Genomic DNA, 18,596 nt, shown 5'->3' with positions numbered 1-18,596 from the left:
CGATGGATTTGTTCCATATTTTGTGAGTCTCACTCTCTCCCTCTCTTTCTCTTGTTACTTTTTCCCCCTTTAAGCACTTTTCCATAAAACGTCTCTCGTGAGAGGAGGAGCGATGGGTGGTGGGTGGGTGCAAGGGGCGTGTTTTGGTATATAATACTTCTCCCTGAGAAGTTTTGCCTGTCGCTTGGTCTTTGGGACAGCCTCTCACACATCGTCTCTACAACCTCGCCAACTGGGAAACTAACTTACCTGCAATTTCTCCAGCCAAATAACCCCCAACATTTTCAATACTACCATCTGACATGGAGACCCAGCAAAGATACGGACAGCACTCACTTTGCCACACCTGCCGGAGAACGGAGCACAGCAGAATTAAGGTAACTAAAGGGAACGCTGAGTTTATTACTTTGCTGTGGTGCTTTGCGAGTATTGCAAGACCTCTGGTAGGGCTGCAACGATGTTTTCTTGGCATTGTAATTGGAAATAAGCTATTCGGGCTGAGATGATGCGTAATTTTTGTGCATTTTGGGCAACCGGTTATCTCTTAATTTGCATGCAACAGAGAAAGTTCAAGATGGATAGGCTGCATGACACCGAGAGCTCCTGACGCGCTGAAGCATTTATACAACAGACTATCTGATAGGGCAGAAGAAGCGAGGTATTTATGGATCTTTTCTCTGCGTGGATGTTGCGCCGTTTGCCAGACTCGGAGCAAACAGCTGGTCTTTTGTGGCGGCAGATAGGGGGCGGTAGCTCTGAGGGTCAGTGAGCTCACTTCAGGGTGAGCAAGGGGAAAATATATGCTGACTCTGGCTTTTCAGATAGTTAACTATCGAGCAGCCGGTCTTGCAACTTCTGTGAAGTTGTGTAAGATCATGACAGCCAGAGATACTGTATAGTTTTTCCTCAAGAATAAGCACTTCTCTCAGGTGCGACACAGGGACAGCGGCTGATAGCTGTCGGGGGAGAAAATGGCACATTTGGCAGCATTTGTTTTGCATTAACAGGCTTTCCGATGCCAATAGCCGACATACAAATACATTTAACCCTGGAAGTCGCCCTTCTTGTATTATTGTGTAAGTACGGGTGCGTAAAGATCGGATCGTCCTGTTCTACACTGAAGTGCAACATCTGGCTGTCATCTGTGAATGTCTAAAAGAAAATGTATGCCTTTACTCTTGAAATGTGTGTTATCGTATGTGGATCCGGAGTTTAATACTGTAATGTGTTTGTGGGTTTGTTTTCTCTTTCCAGGTCAAAAAGATGTCTTCGTCCAGTCGTTCGCTGCTGTTTGCTCTGGCCCTGACGCTCTACGTTGTAGAAGTGGCCTCAGCAGAGACGCTGTGTGGGGGAGAGCTAGTGGATGCGCTACAGTTTGTCTGTGAAGACCGGGGATTCTATTTCAGTAGGTTTCAACCCAGTTCCCCTTTTTTTCACAAAAGGAGCGTGCGTGTTCATTTTCCTTTTTATTTCCCTCTGCTGTTCATTTGCACACATCTGCTTGGATGGCTGAGACTATCGCTCTGTCTGTGGTTGTGTGGTATGTCTGTTTGGTATTTTTCTTTCTCACGCACTCTCTCCGACACACACATGCACGCACACTCAATGAAAGAAAGTGAAAGAGAGGGAGATTATAGCCCAGCTGTGTGTGTGTGTGTGTCTCAAGACTTCGTCCAGGCTGCGCTGCTGAATGTGCGCATTCCTCCTACAGCCCATACCTCTCATTGCATATGAAAGGCCGGCGAGCTGTGAAGGCACACATGACTCTGCGGACTGACAATGGGCCGCTTGTTTATCAGTAAAGTAATAGCATCCCAAGAGCTATTGCAGTCACCTCAGCACCCAGTGTTCCCAGGCCAGACGATCACACCGATGAGTGAGAGGGGGTGGCGGCGCGGGAGGCCGTTTTTGATGTCACATTTAACCGTTAATATCAATTCTGATAACTGAATCCATTGTAGTGATGATGGGGATGGTGCATTATGTGAATTTACTGAGGCGGTTCAAAGCAGTGTTTTCCATATACATATCGTACATACCTTCCTCTGACAGGCCTATAGGTGCAACGTTAGTCAATGAGATATTACCTGGGTTTTTTTGTATTTGACAGATATGCAGTTTCTTTGTGTGCCTTTAGCCACAGAAGCCAGATTGTTATTTAATTTGGGCCAACACACTGTAGATGTGCTCCCTCCTCCAACTCTCTTTACCCCCCCCCCCCCCCAACACACATACACACACACACTCGTTTTTTCTCTCATGCCCCCCTTCCTGCAATCAAATCTAACCTCCCTTCTCATGAGATTTCTCCCATCACTGTATTGGGAACAAGATTCAAATTAGGTCTTGACTGCTGAGAGTCTGTTTCCCTGTGCAACATAGTACACCATCCACCCATACCATATCCTTCTTTACATTTTACTGTCATGTCTTAACCCTCTTTCTCTTTGTTTTGCATTCTTTACCTTTGTTTTGACCCTCACATACCCTCTATTTGCACTAATCCCTCTTTCTCCTGTTTTCTCTACCTCTTTGCCCCTCCTCTCCTCTCTCTTGTCATTCTCTTTATCTCTGCTGACTTGACAAAGGACAAGGTCACAGAATAGTTTTCCATTTTAAGCATTTTCTCATCTTAACATCTTTCTTATAGCGTAGCAGTTGCTATCACCCCCTTTAGGTGTCCATAGCATAGGGTGTTTACTTGTGTATTTGCTCATTAAATGACCTCCAGATAGTCCTAATCAGATTATCCTTTAAAAACAAAACAATTTGTTGCAGTTGGTCATAGATTTTCTTTTATCCTCTTTGCTCTGTGGACTGGTATGATTGCTGAAGTAATCCTGCAAAAACAATCTAGATTCACTGATGCCAGTGTTGCGTCCTCAGGCCTTAACCTCACCCACATTACTAACTTTCTTTATTAACTTACTATCTTTCTTCTCAGGTAGGCCAACCAGCAGGGGCAACAACCGTCGCCCTCCCAATCGTGGGATTGTTGAAGAGTGTTGTTTCCGTAGCTGTGACCTCCATTTGTTGGAACAGTACTGTGCCAAACCTGCCAAGTCTGAAAGGGATGTGTCAGCCACTTCTCTACAGGTCATACCAGTGATGAACGCACTAAGACAGGTACATTTCAACAACAACAGCACGCCACTATGGGTAACAATGCCAGTCCTTATCTCTATCTGCCCCCCCATCTCCTGGGCCTTTATCAACCTCTAAACCTTACCCCTATGTTTTTGACACCCAGCAGAGACTGAAACCTACATAAAGACAGGTTAATCTTGTTAAATGGTCAGTGATAAGCAGTTACCTTACATGCAAAGTGCTGATGATTGTGGAAAGCAGTAAGGAAGTCACAGCACATTGATTTCAGAAAAAAGCAAAGTCATGCTCAAAGACTGTGTGTGTTATGTTTATGTGAAAGAGAGAGAAAGTCTGTGGGATGCTGGAGACTGCTGGTTTGTAACAAAACAGTGTGTTCTGAGTGTGTGACTATTAGTCACGGAACAGCAAACTCCCCAAAACTGGCATGCACGTTGGTCTGTTTGGTCAGAAACACCTGGCCAGACCAGCAGAGCTTCTCTGGAATATATTGCAAATATTCAGGGAATTGTCAAAGCATTTCAGGTCTTTTCATTTAGTTCACAAACCAAAGCGGTGGCTTCTGTCCAAAACTCTTAAAACCTCTTAACCTTCTTTTAAACAACAAAAGAAAGATGCTTACAGTGTTTGTGCTTTGACTTGTTAGAAAAGCAGAATCAGAGGCATAGGATTTCTAGTGATGCAAAATGAAATGTTTAATAAATACTGCCAAAGTCAGAACGAAAGAAAAGGATCATTTATGTAAAATGCACAAAAGATGCTGCTAGGCAATTAGTTGGGACATGTTCCTAGTCTGTCTGGGCAGGGAGAGATGGGTGCAGCCTGCATTGAGGGCCAGCTGTTCTTAACCTATTGAGCAGGCCGGGAGTGAGTGAAGGGGGATAAACACTCTTCAAGTGGCAGGACCAAAACAACCCATTCAGATGGAACAGTGGCTACTTGCGCATAAACTCTAGCTTTACTGCTATCACCCCCACTTTGTCTCAATCTCTGATACTCAGGACAATACGTAAAGCTGTTAAAAGAGTTTGCTGTGTAAGGGTAGAGTTTTTGTAATAAAAATGTTCTTAAATTGTGTTTCATTCTGCCTGGAGAGGTTAGTCAGTTCAGTGGGTCGTTGGGTGAACAACGACGTGCTCCTCATATGTATATGAGCAGGGACCACCCTTCCCTGTATGTTAAAAAGGCTGAACTAAGCATTTGTTGACAGCTTCTTTCATTCAGGGAAACCAGACAAGGCCAAGGCGTGTCTGTTATGACGCTCAGACGCATAAGAATGACATTTGATTTCCATTCGACTGGAACAACAATGACTGAATGTTTTCAGAAGATAAACAAGTCTTTCCTCCATTGTAATAAGCACTTGCACAGTATCTTATCACGCCTAATGAACTGACTCCCTCTTTTCCCTTTTCCCTCTATTTTCACCGGCACGCCACAATAGGAAGCCCCGAAGAAGACCCCTGTGACCGTGAAATATTCCAAATACGAGGTGTGGCAGAGGAAGGCGGCCCAGCGGCTCCGAAGGGGGATCCCCGCCATCCTGAGGGCCAAAAAGTTTCGGAGGCAGGCCGAGAGGATCAAAGCCCAGGAGCAGGCAATCTTCCACAGGCCCCTGATCAGCTTGCCCAGCAAACTGCCACCCGTCTTGCTTGCCACGGATAACTATGTCAACCACAAATGAGCCCGCTGCCAGCCTTTTGCACAGACAAGAGTTTGGAGGGAGAAAAAAAGACTAGGGGATTATAGCTTTGTCTCTGACGTGATTTCTGTGGCAGTCCTCTTTGACCTCCCCTGCCCTGTCCGAGCCCACCAATCCCTCCCCCCTCACTCATCCACCACTTCTTGACCCCCTGGCCCTTTTTTAATGCCCCCCACCCCCCACCCCCCACCCTCCGGCACACATACATGCCTTCACATTCTTCCTAACTAAACTCTTTTGCTCCCTCCCTCTTTCAGTCACAGACACAAAAGGCACAAACAAAAATGTTGAACAAAAAGTTAACAATTCGGCTGAATGCAATTCAGGTGGATCCTTAAGCAACAGAGAAAAAGGGAAGGGAGAAAAGAAGAAGAAAGATCTGTGGTTTGCAAATGTCAAGAGGACACCCAACGGAATGTTTTTTGTCCTTGTGGAAGACAACTGAAAGTGAAGAGCAGCTTGCATGAAAGAATCCATTCCACATATTTTTTTTTTCCTGAGGCAAAAACAAAATCTCTGTTAGTTCTTTTTCTTATTAGTTTGCACCTCTACCTATAAAGGGACTTCCACACTGTAAGGAATTATTTTGTAAAATTAGATTCCTGTTCCAGCACCTTTTGATCACAAACAAAAAGCAGAAAAGAGTCTGCAAAATTGCACATTGCCACGGATTACGTCAAAGTAAAGAAAAAATGGCACTATTTTTTTATGAACAATGAACGTGTAGCTTAAAAAAATGTCATGGTGCTAGCTTTGCGAATGGACTCAAAAAAGAGGTTGAAAAGCACGTTTTTTTCTTTCTTTTTTTGAATGAATATTAAAAACTCTCCGTTTTAAGGAAAGTTTGACTTTTAACAAAGGAAAATAAAGGATATGGGGGAGCTCCTGGCAGTGGCAATGTCAAGGGGAAGTTTCACTGAGAAAAGATTTGAGCTATATTGGCATTGAGGCTTGCAAGGAGTGCTAGCGGCTGCTCATCACTAAGTGGCAAGGGGGGACCTGAGACCCAATCCCTGTTCCTCATGTCACTCTCAGGCTGCTGGACACAAGTAACAGTGTGAGGACACACATGGGACACCGTAGACTGCCTGGACTGGGACAGTGCAACAGTTTCGGGACAGTACTTCCTGTTTAGCACAGCTTTGCAGAAGTAGGAAGTAACATGGCATGGACAAAGTGCAAGTGGGATAATGATGATTATATTTTGTTTTGACTTGTTTTGAAAACTTTTTTTCTTTTTCTTTTTCATATCAACGTTTCAATGAAAAAACGAAAACCCCGTCAGTTTCTGGTACCGTGACATTCCTGTCTTTCCAACGTAGGCATTTTTATTGTTTCCATGGTTAATGTTTTGATGTTATTTTACAGTTCAAAAGAAAGGCACAAAATTACCATTCAAAGGGAAAAAAACAGCAATAATGTCAACTAACATTTTATTTTTATTGTATATCAGTAGTATTCACATGCTTTTGCCTGAAAACAAATACTTGAATATATATATATATATATATATATATATATATATATATATATATATATATATATATATATATATATATATATATATATATATATATATATATATATATATAAATAAAAATACAATATATACAGTATATATATATATATATATATATATATATATATATATATATATATATATAAAATATGTATATATATATATATGTATATATATATGTGTATGTATATGTTTATATATATATATATATATATATATATATATAAATAAATAAATTAGTTTCCAGGGACTTTGTGTTATTTTCCTTTAGTCTGAGCTGTATCTTGCGTAATGAGCCGCCAAGCTTTTTTGTTTGTTTGTTGAAATACAAATAAGGGCACTGTATAAAGGCATTATTTATTTTGTTATAAAATATATTTGAGGAATTGGTCCAAATAATATACGTAGCACTGATGCTCAACTGACGGATTTATTTTGTATTATCTCTGTTTTCAAATTGGAGTTGTAAGGCTTTTTTGTAGATGCTTTGTACCAAAAAATAATGTCTTTTTTCCTTGTTTGTTTGCCATAGTTACTTTAAATTAATATTTTAACAGCAGCATAGCCTGGATTACTTAGGCATGTTATGTCATAGAAATAGGCACATACACTTAATTAGTTGGTCTGCATGGATTTCCAGAAGCCTGTCTGTGTTATCTGTGAAATGGAAAGCATCAAAGAGTGACTTTATTATAGGAAAATTGATTGTACTCAAATCCACTATGTTTTTGAAGCCACTTTAGTATTTATAGCGGGGTAATGATCAGTCTTTCATTAAATCATGTCTTTGTAAATGTACATGGTGTCTTATGATCTTCTAAGGAGCCAGTGCCCCTCATCTTGGCTCAGGAGGCCATAAATGTCCAGTCAGCTGTAGGTTTAGGGTTTAGTTACATGTGACTCACAGGAATCATGGTGTTGATGCCCAAATTGTAGGTAATGATTTTGTTATGACATTAGCAAACATCAAAGGCCACCTAAATGTCATTGTCTATCAAGGAGAGATTATGATTCCTTAACATCAATCCCTAAAATGTCATCGTTCTCTCTCTCTCTCTCTCTCTCTCTCTGTCTACTTATTTTCTCATATTGTCAGAGGCAATGCCATTGACCTTATACATCGTCACTAGGTATCTGTATTTACATGCCGAGGGGGGAGAGGATTGTTAACCTGGCATTATAACAATCTTCCTATCAAACATCTATAATGCTTGTGATGAAGGGCTATCACACTGAACCATTTCTGAAGCACTCAGGAAAAACACTATCTATGCTGTCCGAGGGAGACATGTGGTTAGTTCGAGAGTGTAAGTGACAAACTTGTTGTGGAAAGGGAGCTTTTCCATGACAATACAGAGCTCCGAAATAAAAAAGACTCAAGCCCATGTCAGAAACAAGGTCATTCTGTGCCACATTAGTTTCCTCCTCTGTTGTGTAATGCATCACCCCATTAAATGAAGACTCAATGCATACTCCCCACACTGTGGCAGAGTCAAGCCAATACTTTATATCTTCTTTCTGCCGGAGAGATCTCAAATATCAAGGATGCGTCCTGTTTCTAAATATATTCTACTTCAGTTGTGCAACAAAGCAGGCAGTGCAATTGTTATTATATTATTATTGTTATTATTATTATAATATTATTATAGTTTCTATTTTATTTTATATTTTCCTGCTAGGACTGCATTCATTCACTATTGTAAAGTTCCAACAGGCTAATCTAGTGTTCTTATGAATGGCGTGAAAGACAACCACTTTTTTTCGCTGGATATGGAGAGATATCTTGCCGAGCAATGGATTTTTCTGTGTCAGTAGCTCACTCAGCCTGTGTGTATTTTATTGATTTAACCTCTGCACGCTATAACGTCCGAAATGCACAATTCATGTACTTTCATTTTTAATATCAATAAAAGAAACATTTTATCAATCATACAGCGACTAAAAGATTGACTGCTTTGTTCAGTGTATTTGTCTTCAAGTTTTGTGTGTTGACCTTTCTGGATCAATTAAACCACATTTAACTGGTAAATGATTTATTATCTCCCATAATCTCCTAAGTCAGTGAAAAGATTCTAGCATCCTCTCACTCCCTTCTTCTCTTACCACCCCCCCCCCCCCCCCCCCCCCCCCCCCCGCCTTCTATTTCCTCCCTCTCTTATTTGCTGCCTCCCTCCATGTCTGTCTGTCCGTTTCTGTCTTCTGCTGTGTGGGTAAAGTGTGCCAAAGGGGAAATCAGAACTCACACAGTGGTAAGCAGGCTTGCCACAACTCCTCAGTTCTTCCTCTTCTGCATGCCACTCTAAACCTGACCTGCTCTCACTGCCTCTGACACACCCATCTGTACATCCATCCCTCCGTCCTCCAGTGGCTTGCTAACTACTGGAGCAAGCTCCACTTCAATGGCTAAGTTTAGAACCGACATGTCTCAAATTATCACATGCAGATTCTGAAAGTGGCATGACCTTTCATTGTTGACATGCATGAACATATCCACCAATCCACCCACTCTGTTACTGGGCAGATTTACAGTATAGCATCTTTGTTCCCAGAATGGAACCGTTTTGGGCACTGGGTCTGTCTTGGTGCCACAGAGTTTACTGTAGCTTTCTGTTTTAGGCTGGCATCAAAGAGTGTATACTTTACAGCCAGGAGAGATAGGAATCTCTTTTTATTTCTCTTCGGCGCAAAATTCTGACTTAAATTGATGAGATACACATGTGTTGCTTCTGGAAAAGCAGAGAAACTGGTTGACTATCTGTGTAGAGGAGTTTGTTTTCAGTATTTTATGGTCATAAATCGCTCAATTTAATATTCTCTGCCTGTCTCATGAAACCTTATTGCCCTACTAAGGAGCATATTGATTTGGAACAGTTTTTACACGGGATGCCCTTCCTGATGCAACCCTCCCAAATTTCTACTGGGCTTGGTCCGGCACTGCACAGCTGGGGATGGGAATGGGCTGTTAGGCGTTCAATATCTTGCCCAGAGACACTTCAACATATAGCCGGGACCAGGGATTTAACCCCTGACCCTGTGGTCCGTGGACGACTGCCTTTACCAGCTGAGCTAAAGCGGCCCCCAAACCCTACTAAGGTGTATATCCCTTGCAAAAAAGAGGGAAAAACACTCAGCTGGAAACATATTCTGTTAAAAATATTTTATTTCCAAAGGATGGCTAGAGGCTGAAAAAGTTCATAGAGAATCATGAACATGTTGAATTTGCATGAACACATATTCAAATATGCATATGTTTTGTTTTTTAGCAAGTCAATTCTGCAACATTACCCCCTTCTGTTTATTGATAGATGTGGTAACCGTATAATGTTACTAAATTGTCTTTCCCAATAAAACACTATCCACTGACCTTTATTTTAACCAGCTGGCAGGTGTGTGTTCTCCAGCACCCTATATTGGACTGAGCATGTCCCCTGCAGGTGTTTATACAGAATATAGAATGTTTCTAAAGCTCGGAGTTGAGATCAGGGACTTTTTGGTCTGCAGGGCTCGCTGCGTCCTCACTGTGCAGTGTCTGGCACAGCATAAGTCCACGAAGACAAGTCAAAACGGCCCATGGTGTGATAAGACATACACTTTTTTTTGGTTTTGTTTAATAATACTTGAGTTTAATGGCTGTGGTGGTTTTCTCTTGTCATGATCATTAAAGTTGATACCACAGTGGCGTGGCATCGACAAACAAAGAGAGATTTCAACAGTAAGGTAGACAGAAGGAACTAACAGTCTTATTGAATGTATGATTACAGTGTGTTATTGACTTAGTGTTGCAAAGGTTTCAACAGAATGGTTGTAATGTAAATGGTTGTAAATTTGTTTTCCTGGGTCTAACTGTGTTTAGCTTGTCAAATTAACATCTGCATCTAAATCTAGAGCCAAGACATACATTAATATCCTTATGACTTTACCCCAGAGAAGCAAACAATACAAAGAGCACAGAAATGAAAACTTAACCTAAACACAAACTCAAACCCATGCATCCATCCCTAGCTGAGAGGCCTCCTGAACTGAGGAGCAGAGTGTAGATGTGGGTGGCACAGCTCTCCCAGGCTTGACATTGGAAACTGCCAAAGAGCACACTAGAGTTAGTTGTGGTTGGCCGGATGCACGGGATGCATGTAAGGCCAGGCCAACTATTGAGGCACAGGGTTTGGCAAGCCCAGACCATCACAGCCCAGCGTAGCCACACAGGCCAATTAAGACAGGCCTTTTCCTCTCCTTTCTTATCCTCCCCTCCTCTGTCTCTCTTTCTCATCTCTCTCTCTTCTCTTTATCTCTCCCTTTCTCTTGTGCTCTCTCTCACTCATTCTCCAAATCCTCACAAAGCCTGCTCACACATTCCTCTTTCCCTACTTTGCCTCTCTAATTGCTGTGGACTGAAAAGAAGGTTGGTGAGAGGGGATGAGATTGAGAGAAAGAGATGGAGAGAGGGAGAATCAGAGGGAAAGGGGGTCATTCCACAGAAGCTGTATGGCCAGGACAAACTGTACTGGCACTTTGGAATAGTCAAAACTCCTGTGTGCAGTGTGTATGTGCTTAAGGATACAGCACAAGCTCATTATTAACACAGAGAGATAATCAATTAGCTAATTTTGCCAAATTTCATAATGAAAAATATAAATTGATCTACATCCTTGCAAGTGCATTGAGGTGGCAGGGCCAGAGTATAAAGAGGGGATTGTTTTTTTCAGTGCCCCACAAAGCTATCTAATCAACCAGGAGCTGTGAGGAGACTTTCCTAATTATGTAACCGTAATTTCTGACATACTGTATAAAAAATAACATGAAAGTGTTAGTGGCTTTTCTACAAAGTAAAACTATGAGGAGGAGAAGAAAAAAGTGTCAGAAGCAGAGAATTTACTCCTTAATCAAGCTTATGGTTTTTCATTCTATTTACATGACATTTATTTCAGGAACAGTTGGCTTGCATTTTCATTACTTTTTAAAAATCCTGTTTATGTTCAAGAAATGTACCGCTACAACATAAAATCGGTTTGTAATATGTAAAACCCAAGAGGTAAACTCAAGAATAAGATGGCATGATTAAGCAATGAGGTTGTGACATTATGTATAGGGTGGACAGTGTCCTGGAGGACCAGAATATGAGAAATTAAGTGGCTGAGAAATATCATAACAAAGACCAAATTGGTTTCCAGTGCGGTCACTGGGTCATTGCATGACAGTTTCCTCTTACTGGAAAATAAGGGGGGCCCAGCTTTACACTACAATATACTCTGTGTGTGGTGCAGATAGCGGCAGGACTTTACTTATTACACAGGGGTCAAATTTTAAACTCTTCTGCCACCGAGTTTTAAGATAAAAATAAATCACATTTTCCTACAAAATACAAATTGATTCATCATTGATTCATTTTCTACATCAGTAACCTTTTGCATTTCTTAAATATTCATGGAATTCTTTAAGTCTAAATTAACTTGAAGGAGATGCAGGGAGAGTGAGGTGGCTGGCAGTAAAAGTTTAAAAGCAAAATGCTGCACTTAATTAAACAAGGATCCAAGGTCAGCATCTTGCAACGTTTAAGGTTTCCTAGTTTTAACATTGACATTATCCAGGTGGGTCCTTACTTCACTCTCTCAGGGCATTCATCATTGTTCCACATCACTGTCACTATGTGGAGGTCACTGGGGTACTACCTGGAACGAAACACACTGACTGCACACACACACACACACACACACACACACACACACACACACACACACACACACACACACACACACACACACACACACACACACACACACACACACACACACACACACACACACATGCACTGCTTTCCTGCCAGGATCCATTAGCTACATGAGAGGCAAGACAGCAAAGCTTAGTAACGTGTGGCAGTTAAACCAATTGTGCAGGATACACACACTTTATTGTTAGTGAAAACTAAACAGAATTGAAACTTTAAAGCCAAAGGCAGACTATCAGTGATGCCGGCACTTGTTGTGGTGGTGAAGGCAGAATAAAGCAGGCTGCACAATAACCAGGGACACTCCCCTCTATGTTTGAACAACATATAATTACAGATCAGGATAGGAGAGCCCATTCTGAGGGGAAAATAGCAATCTCTCTAAATTACAAGGCAGGCCATGATCCATACCTATCCATCACTTCAAATAACTCTGTTGGATGACTCTCTGTTGGAGTGGCTGGCAATATTTCTGTTCAGGTACAGATAAACAACACAAACAAGGCTAAAAGGACTGACAGCTAAGCAGAACTCAGACTCAGACTGAGACAGACTCAGAACTCAGACCGACAAAAGCATATTCATTTAAAAGGAGTTGTTTTAAAAGAAGAATTTTGGTTCTATTTATAAACCATCTATATCTCAAAGAGAAAAAAAATTAAATGAAATAGAAGTGATTTAGCCCTTTTTATTTAAATTTTTCTGAAACATAAACAGATCCCTGTAAATATTATTATACACTTTTGAATGACAAGTGTTGAGCTGGACCTTTGTGCAAGAGTTGAGCGAGTGCCAGTGTGTGTGTCCAGCTGTCATTCTCTCTCACACACACAACACAGAGTGTGCCAGTGTCAGCACACAGCTACTGTGGAGGAACCTCTCTCTCTGTCTCCAGATGAGCATTCCGGTTATCACCCCAAATAAACAAGATAAGCTCCATTTCTTTGGCCCTTGCCAGGGACCAGAGGTTACAGAGTTTCTTTCTTTCATTGGTTTCTTCCTCTCTGTGACATTTTCTTCTTGTTATTTCTGCAACTTTTGTTTTGCGTGTTGTCAAGATTTCTACGTGATTCGGACACTGGAATAATGTGCAAAAATCGCTTGTCTTGTAAAAGAATTATTAAACAAGCAATGACATGAACACATGAAACGCCAATCACTTCACTGTGAAAAAAATAAGGAAAACAACTTGGAATCATAGACCTCAAATGTTGTATTTCACACACAAGAACAGAGAGAGAGAGGGAAGGAGAGAAAGACAAAACCCCAACAGAAAAGTGCAAATATTTGTTAGGAAATTGCTCGAGAAGGACACTGCAACTGTGCCATTTGGCTACACCAAACCATTGTTTGTTGAGATTTGCCATGGAAGCTGGCAGCAGTTGTTTGTGTCTGCTGTGCCATCCTTCAGCCTAAGACTGTCAATTTCATTCTCATGCTTCGGTAATGTGGATGGGAAAATATCCAAAAAATGCGACAACTGAAAGACTACACGTGTGTGTGTGCGTGCGTGCATGCGTGTGTGTGTGTAGACTTACGTACACAAATAAACAAACAGGGATGCATATACTAGTTTATATGAAACCACACATGCATTCATTATCTTTTACATACACAGTTACACACTTGCATACATTAACGCATGCATATTTAAAGCCTTGCAAATATGAACACATACACACACATACACACCTATTCACACACATTTGTGTCCACATAGTCCTGCTAATGATGGGTGGCAGCATCATGTTTGTGTGTGTTCCAAAAGAATTGGCATTACTACGTGGGCCAAATCAGCAGCCAACAACAGCAGGCTATTAACAAAACTGTTTCTTTGTTTGCTTTTTTCCTGTTTTTTTCTTGAGAGGCGCCAAGCAATTAATAGTCTGCCTATGGGAGACCAGTAAACTGTGCCACAGTGGAGAACATATGCACAATGATGCAAGACATGACGGAAAAGAATAAATGATATTATGACTGGCTGGCATTCATTATTCTGGCCTTTATTATGTGACTGATCAGAGAAAAGACAAAGTCCTGTGGACAGGGGACATAAAAAAAGGACTAGACACGCTTGTTTTGATTATACTGTCCAGTGTTACCAAGTTCAAAGCCTCTAGGCACGTACACGAGGGTCTATGAGTGTGTGTACCTGTGTGTGGTAGGAGATCGGATCACCATGTTCAATTAGTCCTCTTCAACACATAATAGACAAAGCAGAAACTTTGTCAGTTCTTTCTTAGTCGGGTCTTTCTAGGAAAAGCAAAGAGCAAATATTTTTCAGTGGTATAGTACATATTTTTACAAAGTAAAAAAACAACTAAAAAGAGGTGACAAGGGAGAAACTTTGGTTTGTCCAATAAGAACAAGGTGGTAAAACTATATAGCTACACATATAGTAGCATTCAAAAGTAAGCATTTGTTAAAAGAGCTAGTGTATTGTACTAATTACACATAGGTGATAAGCAGTATGGATACAAAGATCAGGAAGAACAGAAAAGGTGTTTTTTATTAACACATGAATGATGCAAATAATAATTATTGTCCACAATCACCATGCAGAGACTGAATCTTCTCTACTCACATTTCTTTAGTTGTCATGGTGCAGGCTGGATTCACCCAAATCTATTAAAAACAGCCAGACAAACCATTGCAAGAGGTGATGTTTTATTATATTCTGAAAAACAAGATACTTGTAAATATAGTCTACACTCTTTGGTGTCTCTGAAACTCCACCTTAAATGTTGCACCTTTGGAATTTGCTGGCCAAAACTCAGGGAAGTGCTAAATCGGGGCTTAGGGTGTGAAATTTATCCCTGGTTTTGGAATAAAGAAATGCTGTATGTCATCCAGTGGAATTGCAGGTGTGTCTGACTGATGTGTTTGCATCTGTATCATGATTTAATTCTTCTTCTTTTCTTTCGGCTGTTCCCTTTCAGGGGTCGCCACAGCAAATCATGTGCCTCCAACTAACCCTGTTCTCTGCATCCTCTTCTCTCACACCAACTACCTTCATGTCCTCTCTCACTACATCCATAATTGTGGATTAATTTAATTAATTTATCCTAATTTATTTTAATAATTTTAAAAAATGGCCAAAATTATTTAGGTCTATTTGTGCTGGTATTGCTGCCTTATGGTCAATTGTCATCTCAAAGCACTTTACATAATAAGGTCAGGACTATAAAGATATATAAACCCAGCAAATCCCCCTTGAGCAAGCCCTAGGCAACAGTGAAATATGATCTCTCTTGCTAGTTCCAGTCAGTACTTTTGCTGCAGCATTTTGGATTAATTGCAGGCTTTTTAGGGAGTTACTGGGGCATCCTGAAAGTAGGGAATTGCAGTAGTCCAACCTAAAAGTAACATGGATGCATGGACTACTTTTTCAGAATCCTCTGAAGATCCTCTGAAGTATAATGAAGTAAGACGACATATCCGTTTGCACTTTACTCTGACTGAACAACATTTTTGTTCCTGTTTACCACAAATTTCTGTCATGCATTCACCATTCAGTATAAGTTCATTGGTGAACAAGCGGGAAAATAACACACGACCACATTTAACTGGCTCTGATTCCCTTCACTGGGTATGAGTGAATTGCTGAGCTGATTGCAAAATTCTGCTGCTAACTATGAAAAATAGAAAGGTTTTTCAGGTTCCCCAGGTTATTTTTCTGACCTTTATTCAAATATTTTTTTTTTTCAAGGGGCAGCTGTAGCTCAGTTGGTAAAGGCAGTCGTCCACCGATGGTCCACGGAGTGGTTCCATCCCCGCCCCTGGCTATATGTCGAAGTGTCCCTGGGCAAGACACTGAACAGCCCATTCCCATCCCCAGCTGTGCAGTGCCGGTCCAAAGCCCGGTAGAAATTGGGGAGGGTTGTGCAGACGATGATCCGCTGTGGACAAAAATAAATAAATAAAAAAATTGAAAGGATTTTTTTCAAGAACAATACAGCTAAACATTGTTACAATTAAGCAACTGATGCTGTGTATAGAAAATGTAGCAAAAGCGAATTTGCAGCCCCTGTCCCTGGTTAGGCTAACAAATACACTTAAAATTACACATAAAATCTGCATGAAACAGAAGAGGTAAAAACATCAGGGCCATTTAAACACTTGAATATTAATATTAATATAAAAGTTCTCAAACCTTATTAAACTTTGATTTTGAAAAATGTGACATCATGCCGTTTCATTGGTTGCTGATCATCTTTAAAGTTTGTTTGTATAATGACAAGTTTCATAACTGATTAAGAGGCCTGGCCTCTTATTTGGAATAAAATCACAGCATTCATTTACATCATCAAGAAAATAATTCAAATTTGTCTTACTATCCCAATATGGGCATCAAACTTTAGTTTGGAGTCCAAGATGACGCCTAGATATTTAAATTCATTCATTTCCTCATTTACCTAAATTCTAAATGGTAAATGGCCACTTATATAACGCTCTTATCCAAAGTGCATTACATTGTTTCTTCTCATTCACACACACACACTCACACAACGATGGAGGTGGCTGCCATTCAAGGTGCTCACATGACTCACCAGGAGTAATTTAGGGTTCACTGTCTTGCCCAAGGACACCTCGATAAATCAAAAAGCACATCAAACCGTTTAGTCTCAGTGCCCTGTGAAAACCCCATTATCTGCAAAATGCCAACTTTTAATCAATCATGAAAAAACTATTAAAGGATTCTCAGAGCTTGAGTGGTCACAATTAGTGGTCTCTATCGTGTATTTTAAGGGAGTAATGATGCTAGAAACACAAAGCTATGACACACCCAAACTGCTTTTATTTGATTGTCAATTAAACCTGAACATTGTCAGAAATTTCCTGTTGCTCACTGAATGCAGATACTCTCCAGGGTTTTAAAGACCCTGAGGGATGAGGTAACAGCAGTGGTTTCACCTTAATTAGACATTGTTGGGCATAGAAATTAGCAGCAAATCCATGTTTGGCTCCATGTACAAGTTTGGTTAATTCATATCTGCAGCATGTGCATATCCCTGACTTCATGTCTGTGCATGTGTGTTCATGACCACTGATGCTTTTTTTTTTTTTCCCAGCTATTTGTATGTTAATTGTGTTTGTGAGAAGTGGCTGCGACAGGTAACCGGGAATTATCCAGTGGCTTGCTCCCCAGACAGACTGTGTGCGTACAAAGGTTAGTGTCAGGCTAGCAATTGTGGGCTCGGAGGGAGAGAGGCTATCCCATGTTAGCCTTATTATTATCATTAAAGCGAGAGTTAGCTTGGTGTCTGAGGCAAGGTCAAGCAGGTAGACGTTCCTCCAGACAAACTGCTGCTTACTGTCTGTTTGTCCCACGTGTGCTCAGTGAATCAACTGCTGCCTGGTAGCAATTACTGCCTGGCCATCACTGCAAATAGCAATTTGTCTTTATTGGACATCCATGCTGAAACTAATTATTTTTTATGTGAAAATTAAATGTTGTGCTGATAGTTTCAGACAAGTATGTCTTGTTGCAGTGTGCTGTGCGTTAATTAATAATGTCAGTTATTAGCCTTGTGACGTTGGCCACCTGCAGCCCTCAGTGTGATAAACAATGACAGCTGCTCAGCTCCGGGCCCTCTGGGCGAACTGAGAGTTTCTGTGTGTGACGAACTGTACCTGTACATTGGCTCTGGACTCTTTTAACACCTGTAACTGCTCTGACAGCTGCTCAGCTGTACAGTACATCGGCTATGTAGAGAGAGAGAAAATGGCACAGCAGGATGTAGGTGAGATATTTACTGACAGGTATAATTTGGGATCTATCTGCCTCATTTTTATTTAACCAACCCACCAACATTGAGACCCACTAACATTGAGACTTAGCCAAGCAGGAAAGTTGCAAAACATAAATTAGGAAAAGATATTATGAATGGACTAATATTATAAAAGTTTTGAATTCAAGCAGAGATATCAGTCTCCTATTTAAATTCCCATTGAAGACTGTTGGAAGTTGCTTAAGTACAAAACATCTCTGTAAATGGAAATTATTTCATGATGAAAGTAAGACAAGTCATAAATGAGCAAATGAGGATCCTCATAATATGTCAAAAATCATAATTTCAAAACTGAATCTAGCAACTAACGCTAATTCAGTTCTTTTTTTTAACTTTCACTTTGTATTTCCAATAATTACCTCTGAAAAAACAAACATCATTTCCTGCAAAAACAAATATATAATTCCTACTATTACGCATGTATCTTTCACAAGTCAGTAGGGAGACAGAGTTCTCACCATGGACTGGCAAACCAAACAAAAAAGTGAGCAAAACAGCCCCACACAACAGACAAAGTTTTATCAATAAAGATGTTCTTTCTATGAAAATAACCACAGCAGCCAAACAAAACATGGTGGAGTATCCAGAGTTGTTGTCGGACATTTGCCAGCAGACGCTATTGAAGGAAACTGTGCTGCAGAGGGGACAGGGATGATGCCACAGGGCTTTTTTCCCCTAAATGTCCCCCTCCACCTGTTCCAGTCCACATTCCAGCAGTATCACCTGCTGATCTGAGTGCTCTACAAGGGGAGTCTG

The 18,596-nt window shown here is 40.7% G+C and overlaps 1 protein-coding gene and 1 long non-coding RNA gene across 4 annotated transcripts; one reads left to right on the top strand and one right to left on the bottom strand.

Annotated features, from left to right (window-relative positions):
• Positions 1 to 166: 166 nt before the first annotated feature.
• igf2b (insulin-like growth factor 2b) lies at positions 167 to 6,005 on the top strand. 3 transcript variants are annotated; one of them, XM_067502355.1, is made up of 4 exons: positions 167 to 377; positions 1,255 to 1,405; positions 2,945 to 3,126; positions 4,550 to 6,005. In XM_067502355.1, the coding sequence occupies exons 1-4, from the start codon at positions 303 to 305 to the stop codon at positions 4,787 to 4,789; spliced, it is 648 nt and encodes a 215-aa protein (XP_067358456.1). In that variant the 5' UTR covers positions 167 to 302; the 3' UTR covers positions 4,790 to 6,005. The 3 variants fall into 3 exon arrangements, with proteins under 3 accessions (XP_067358456.1, XP_067358455.1, XP_067358457.1); XM_067502354.1 differs by having other exon boundaries at positions 168 to 377; positions 1,255 to 1,409; positions 2,949 to 3,126; XM_067502356.1 differs by lacking the exon at positions 167 to 377 and adding an exon at positions 920 to 1,076 and having other exon boundaries at positions 1,255 to 1,409; positions 2,949 to 3,126.
• Positions 6,006 to 14,048: 8,043 nt separating this feature from the next.
• LOC137125139 (uncharacterized) lies at positions 14,049 to 15,907 on the bottom strand. Its single transcript, XR_010914092.1, has 3 exons — positions 15,730 to 15,907; positions 14,633 to 14,673; positions 14,049 to 14,301 (listed from the first exon to the last, which is right to left on the bottom strand). It is a non-coding gene; the product is annotated as an uncharacterized lncRNA (long non-coding RNA).
• Positions 15,908 to 18,596: the final 2,689 nt, after the last annotated feature.

Source organism: Channa argus, chromosome 4, assembly GCF_033026475.1.
Source record: "Channa argus isolate prfri chromosome 4, Channa argus male v1.0, whole genome shotgun sequence".
Classification (NCBI taxonomy): domain Eukaryota; kingdom Metazoa; phylum Chordata; class Actinopteri; order Anabantiformes; family Channidae; genus Channa; species Channa argus.
The sequence above is the reverse complement of the archived record's forward strand: the minus strand, read 5'-3'. Positions and strand labels throughout refer to the sequence as shown.

What these genes read in the sequence shown, in the direction of transcription:
- igf2b (XM_067502355.1), top strand. Translation starts at nt 303, where the DNA reads ATGGAGACCCAGCAAAGATACGGACAGCACTCACTTTGCCACACCTGC. An exon ending in CGGAGCACAGCAGAATTAAG is followed by an intron (nt 378 to 1,254) that starts GTAACTAAAGGG and finishes TTCTCTTTCCAG; the next exon opens with GTCAAAAAGATGTCTTCGTC. An exon ending in AGACCGGGGATTCTATTTCA is followed by an intron (nt 1,406 to 2,944) that starts GTAGGTTTCAAC and finishes CTTTCTTCTCAG; the next exon opens with GTAGGCCAACCAGCAGGGGC.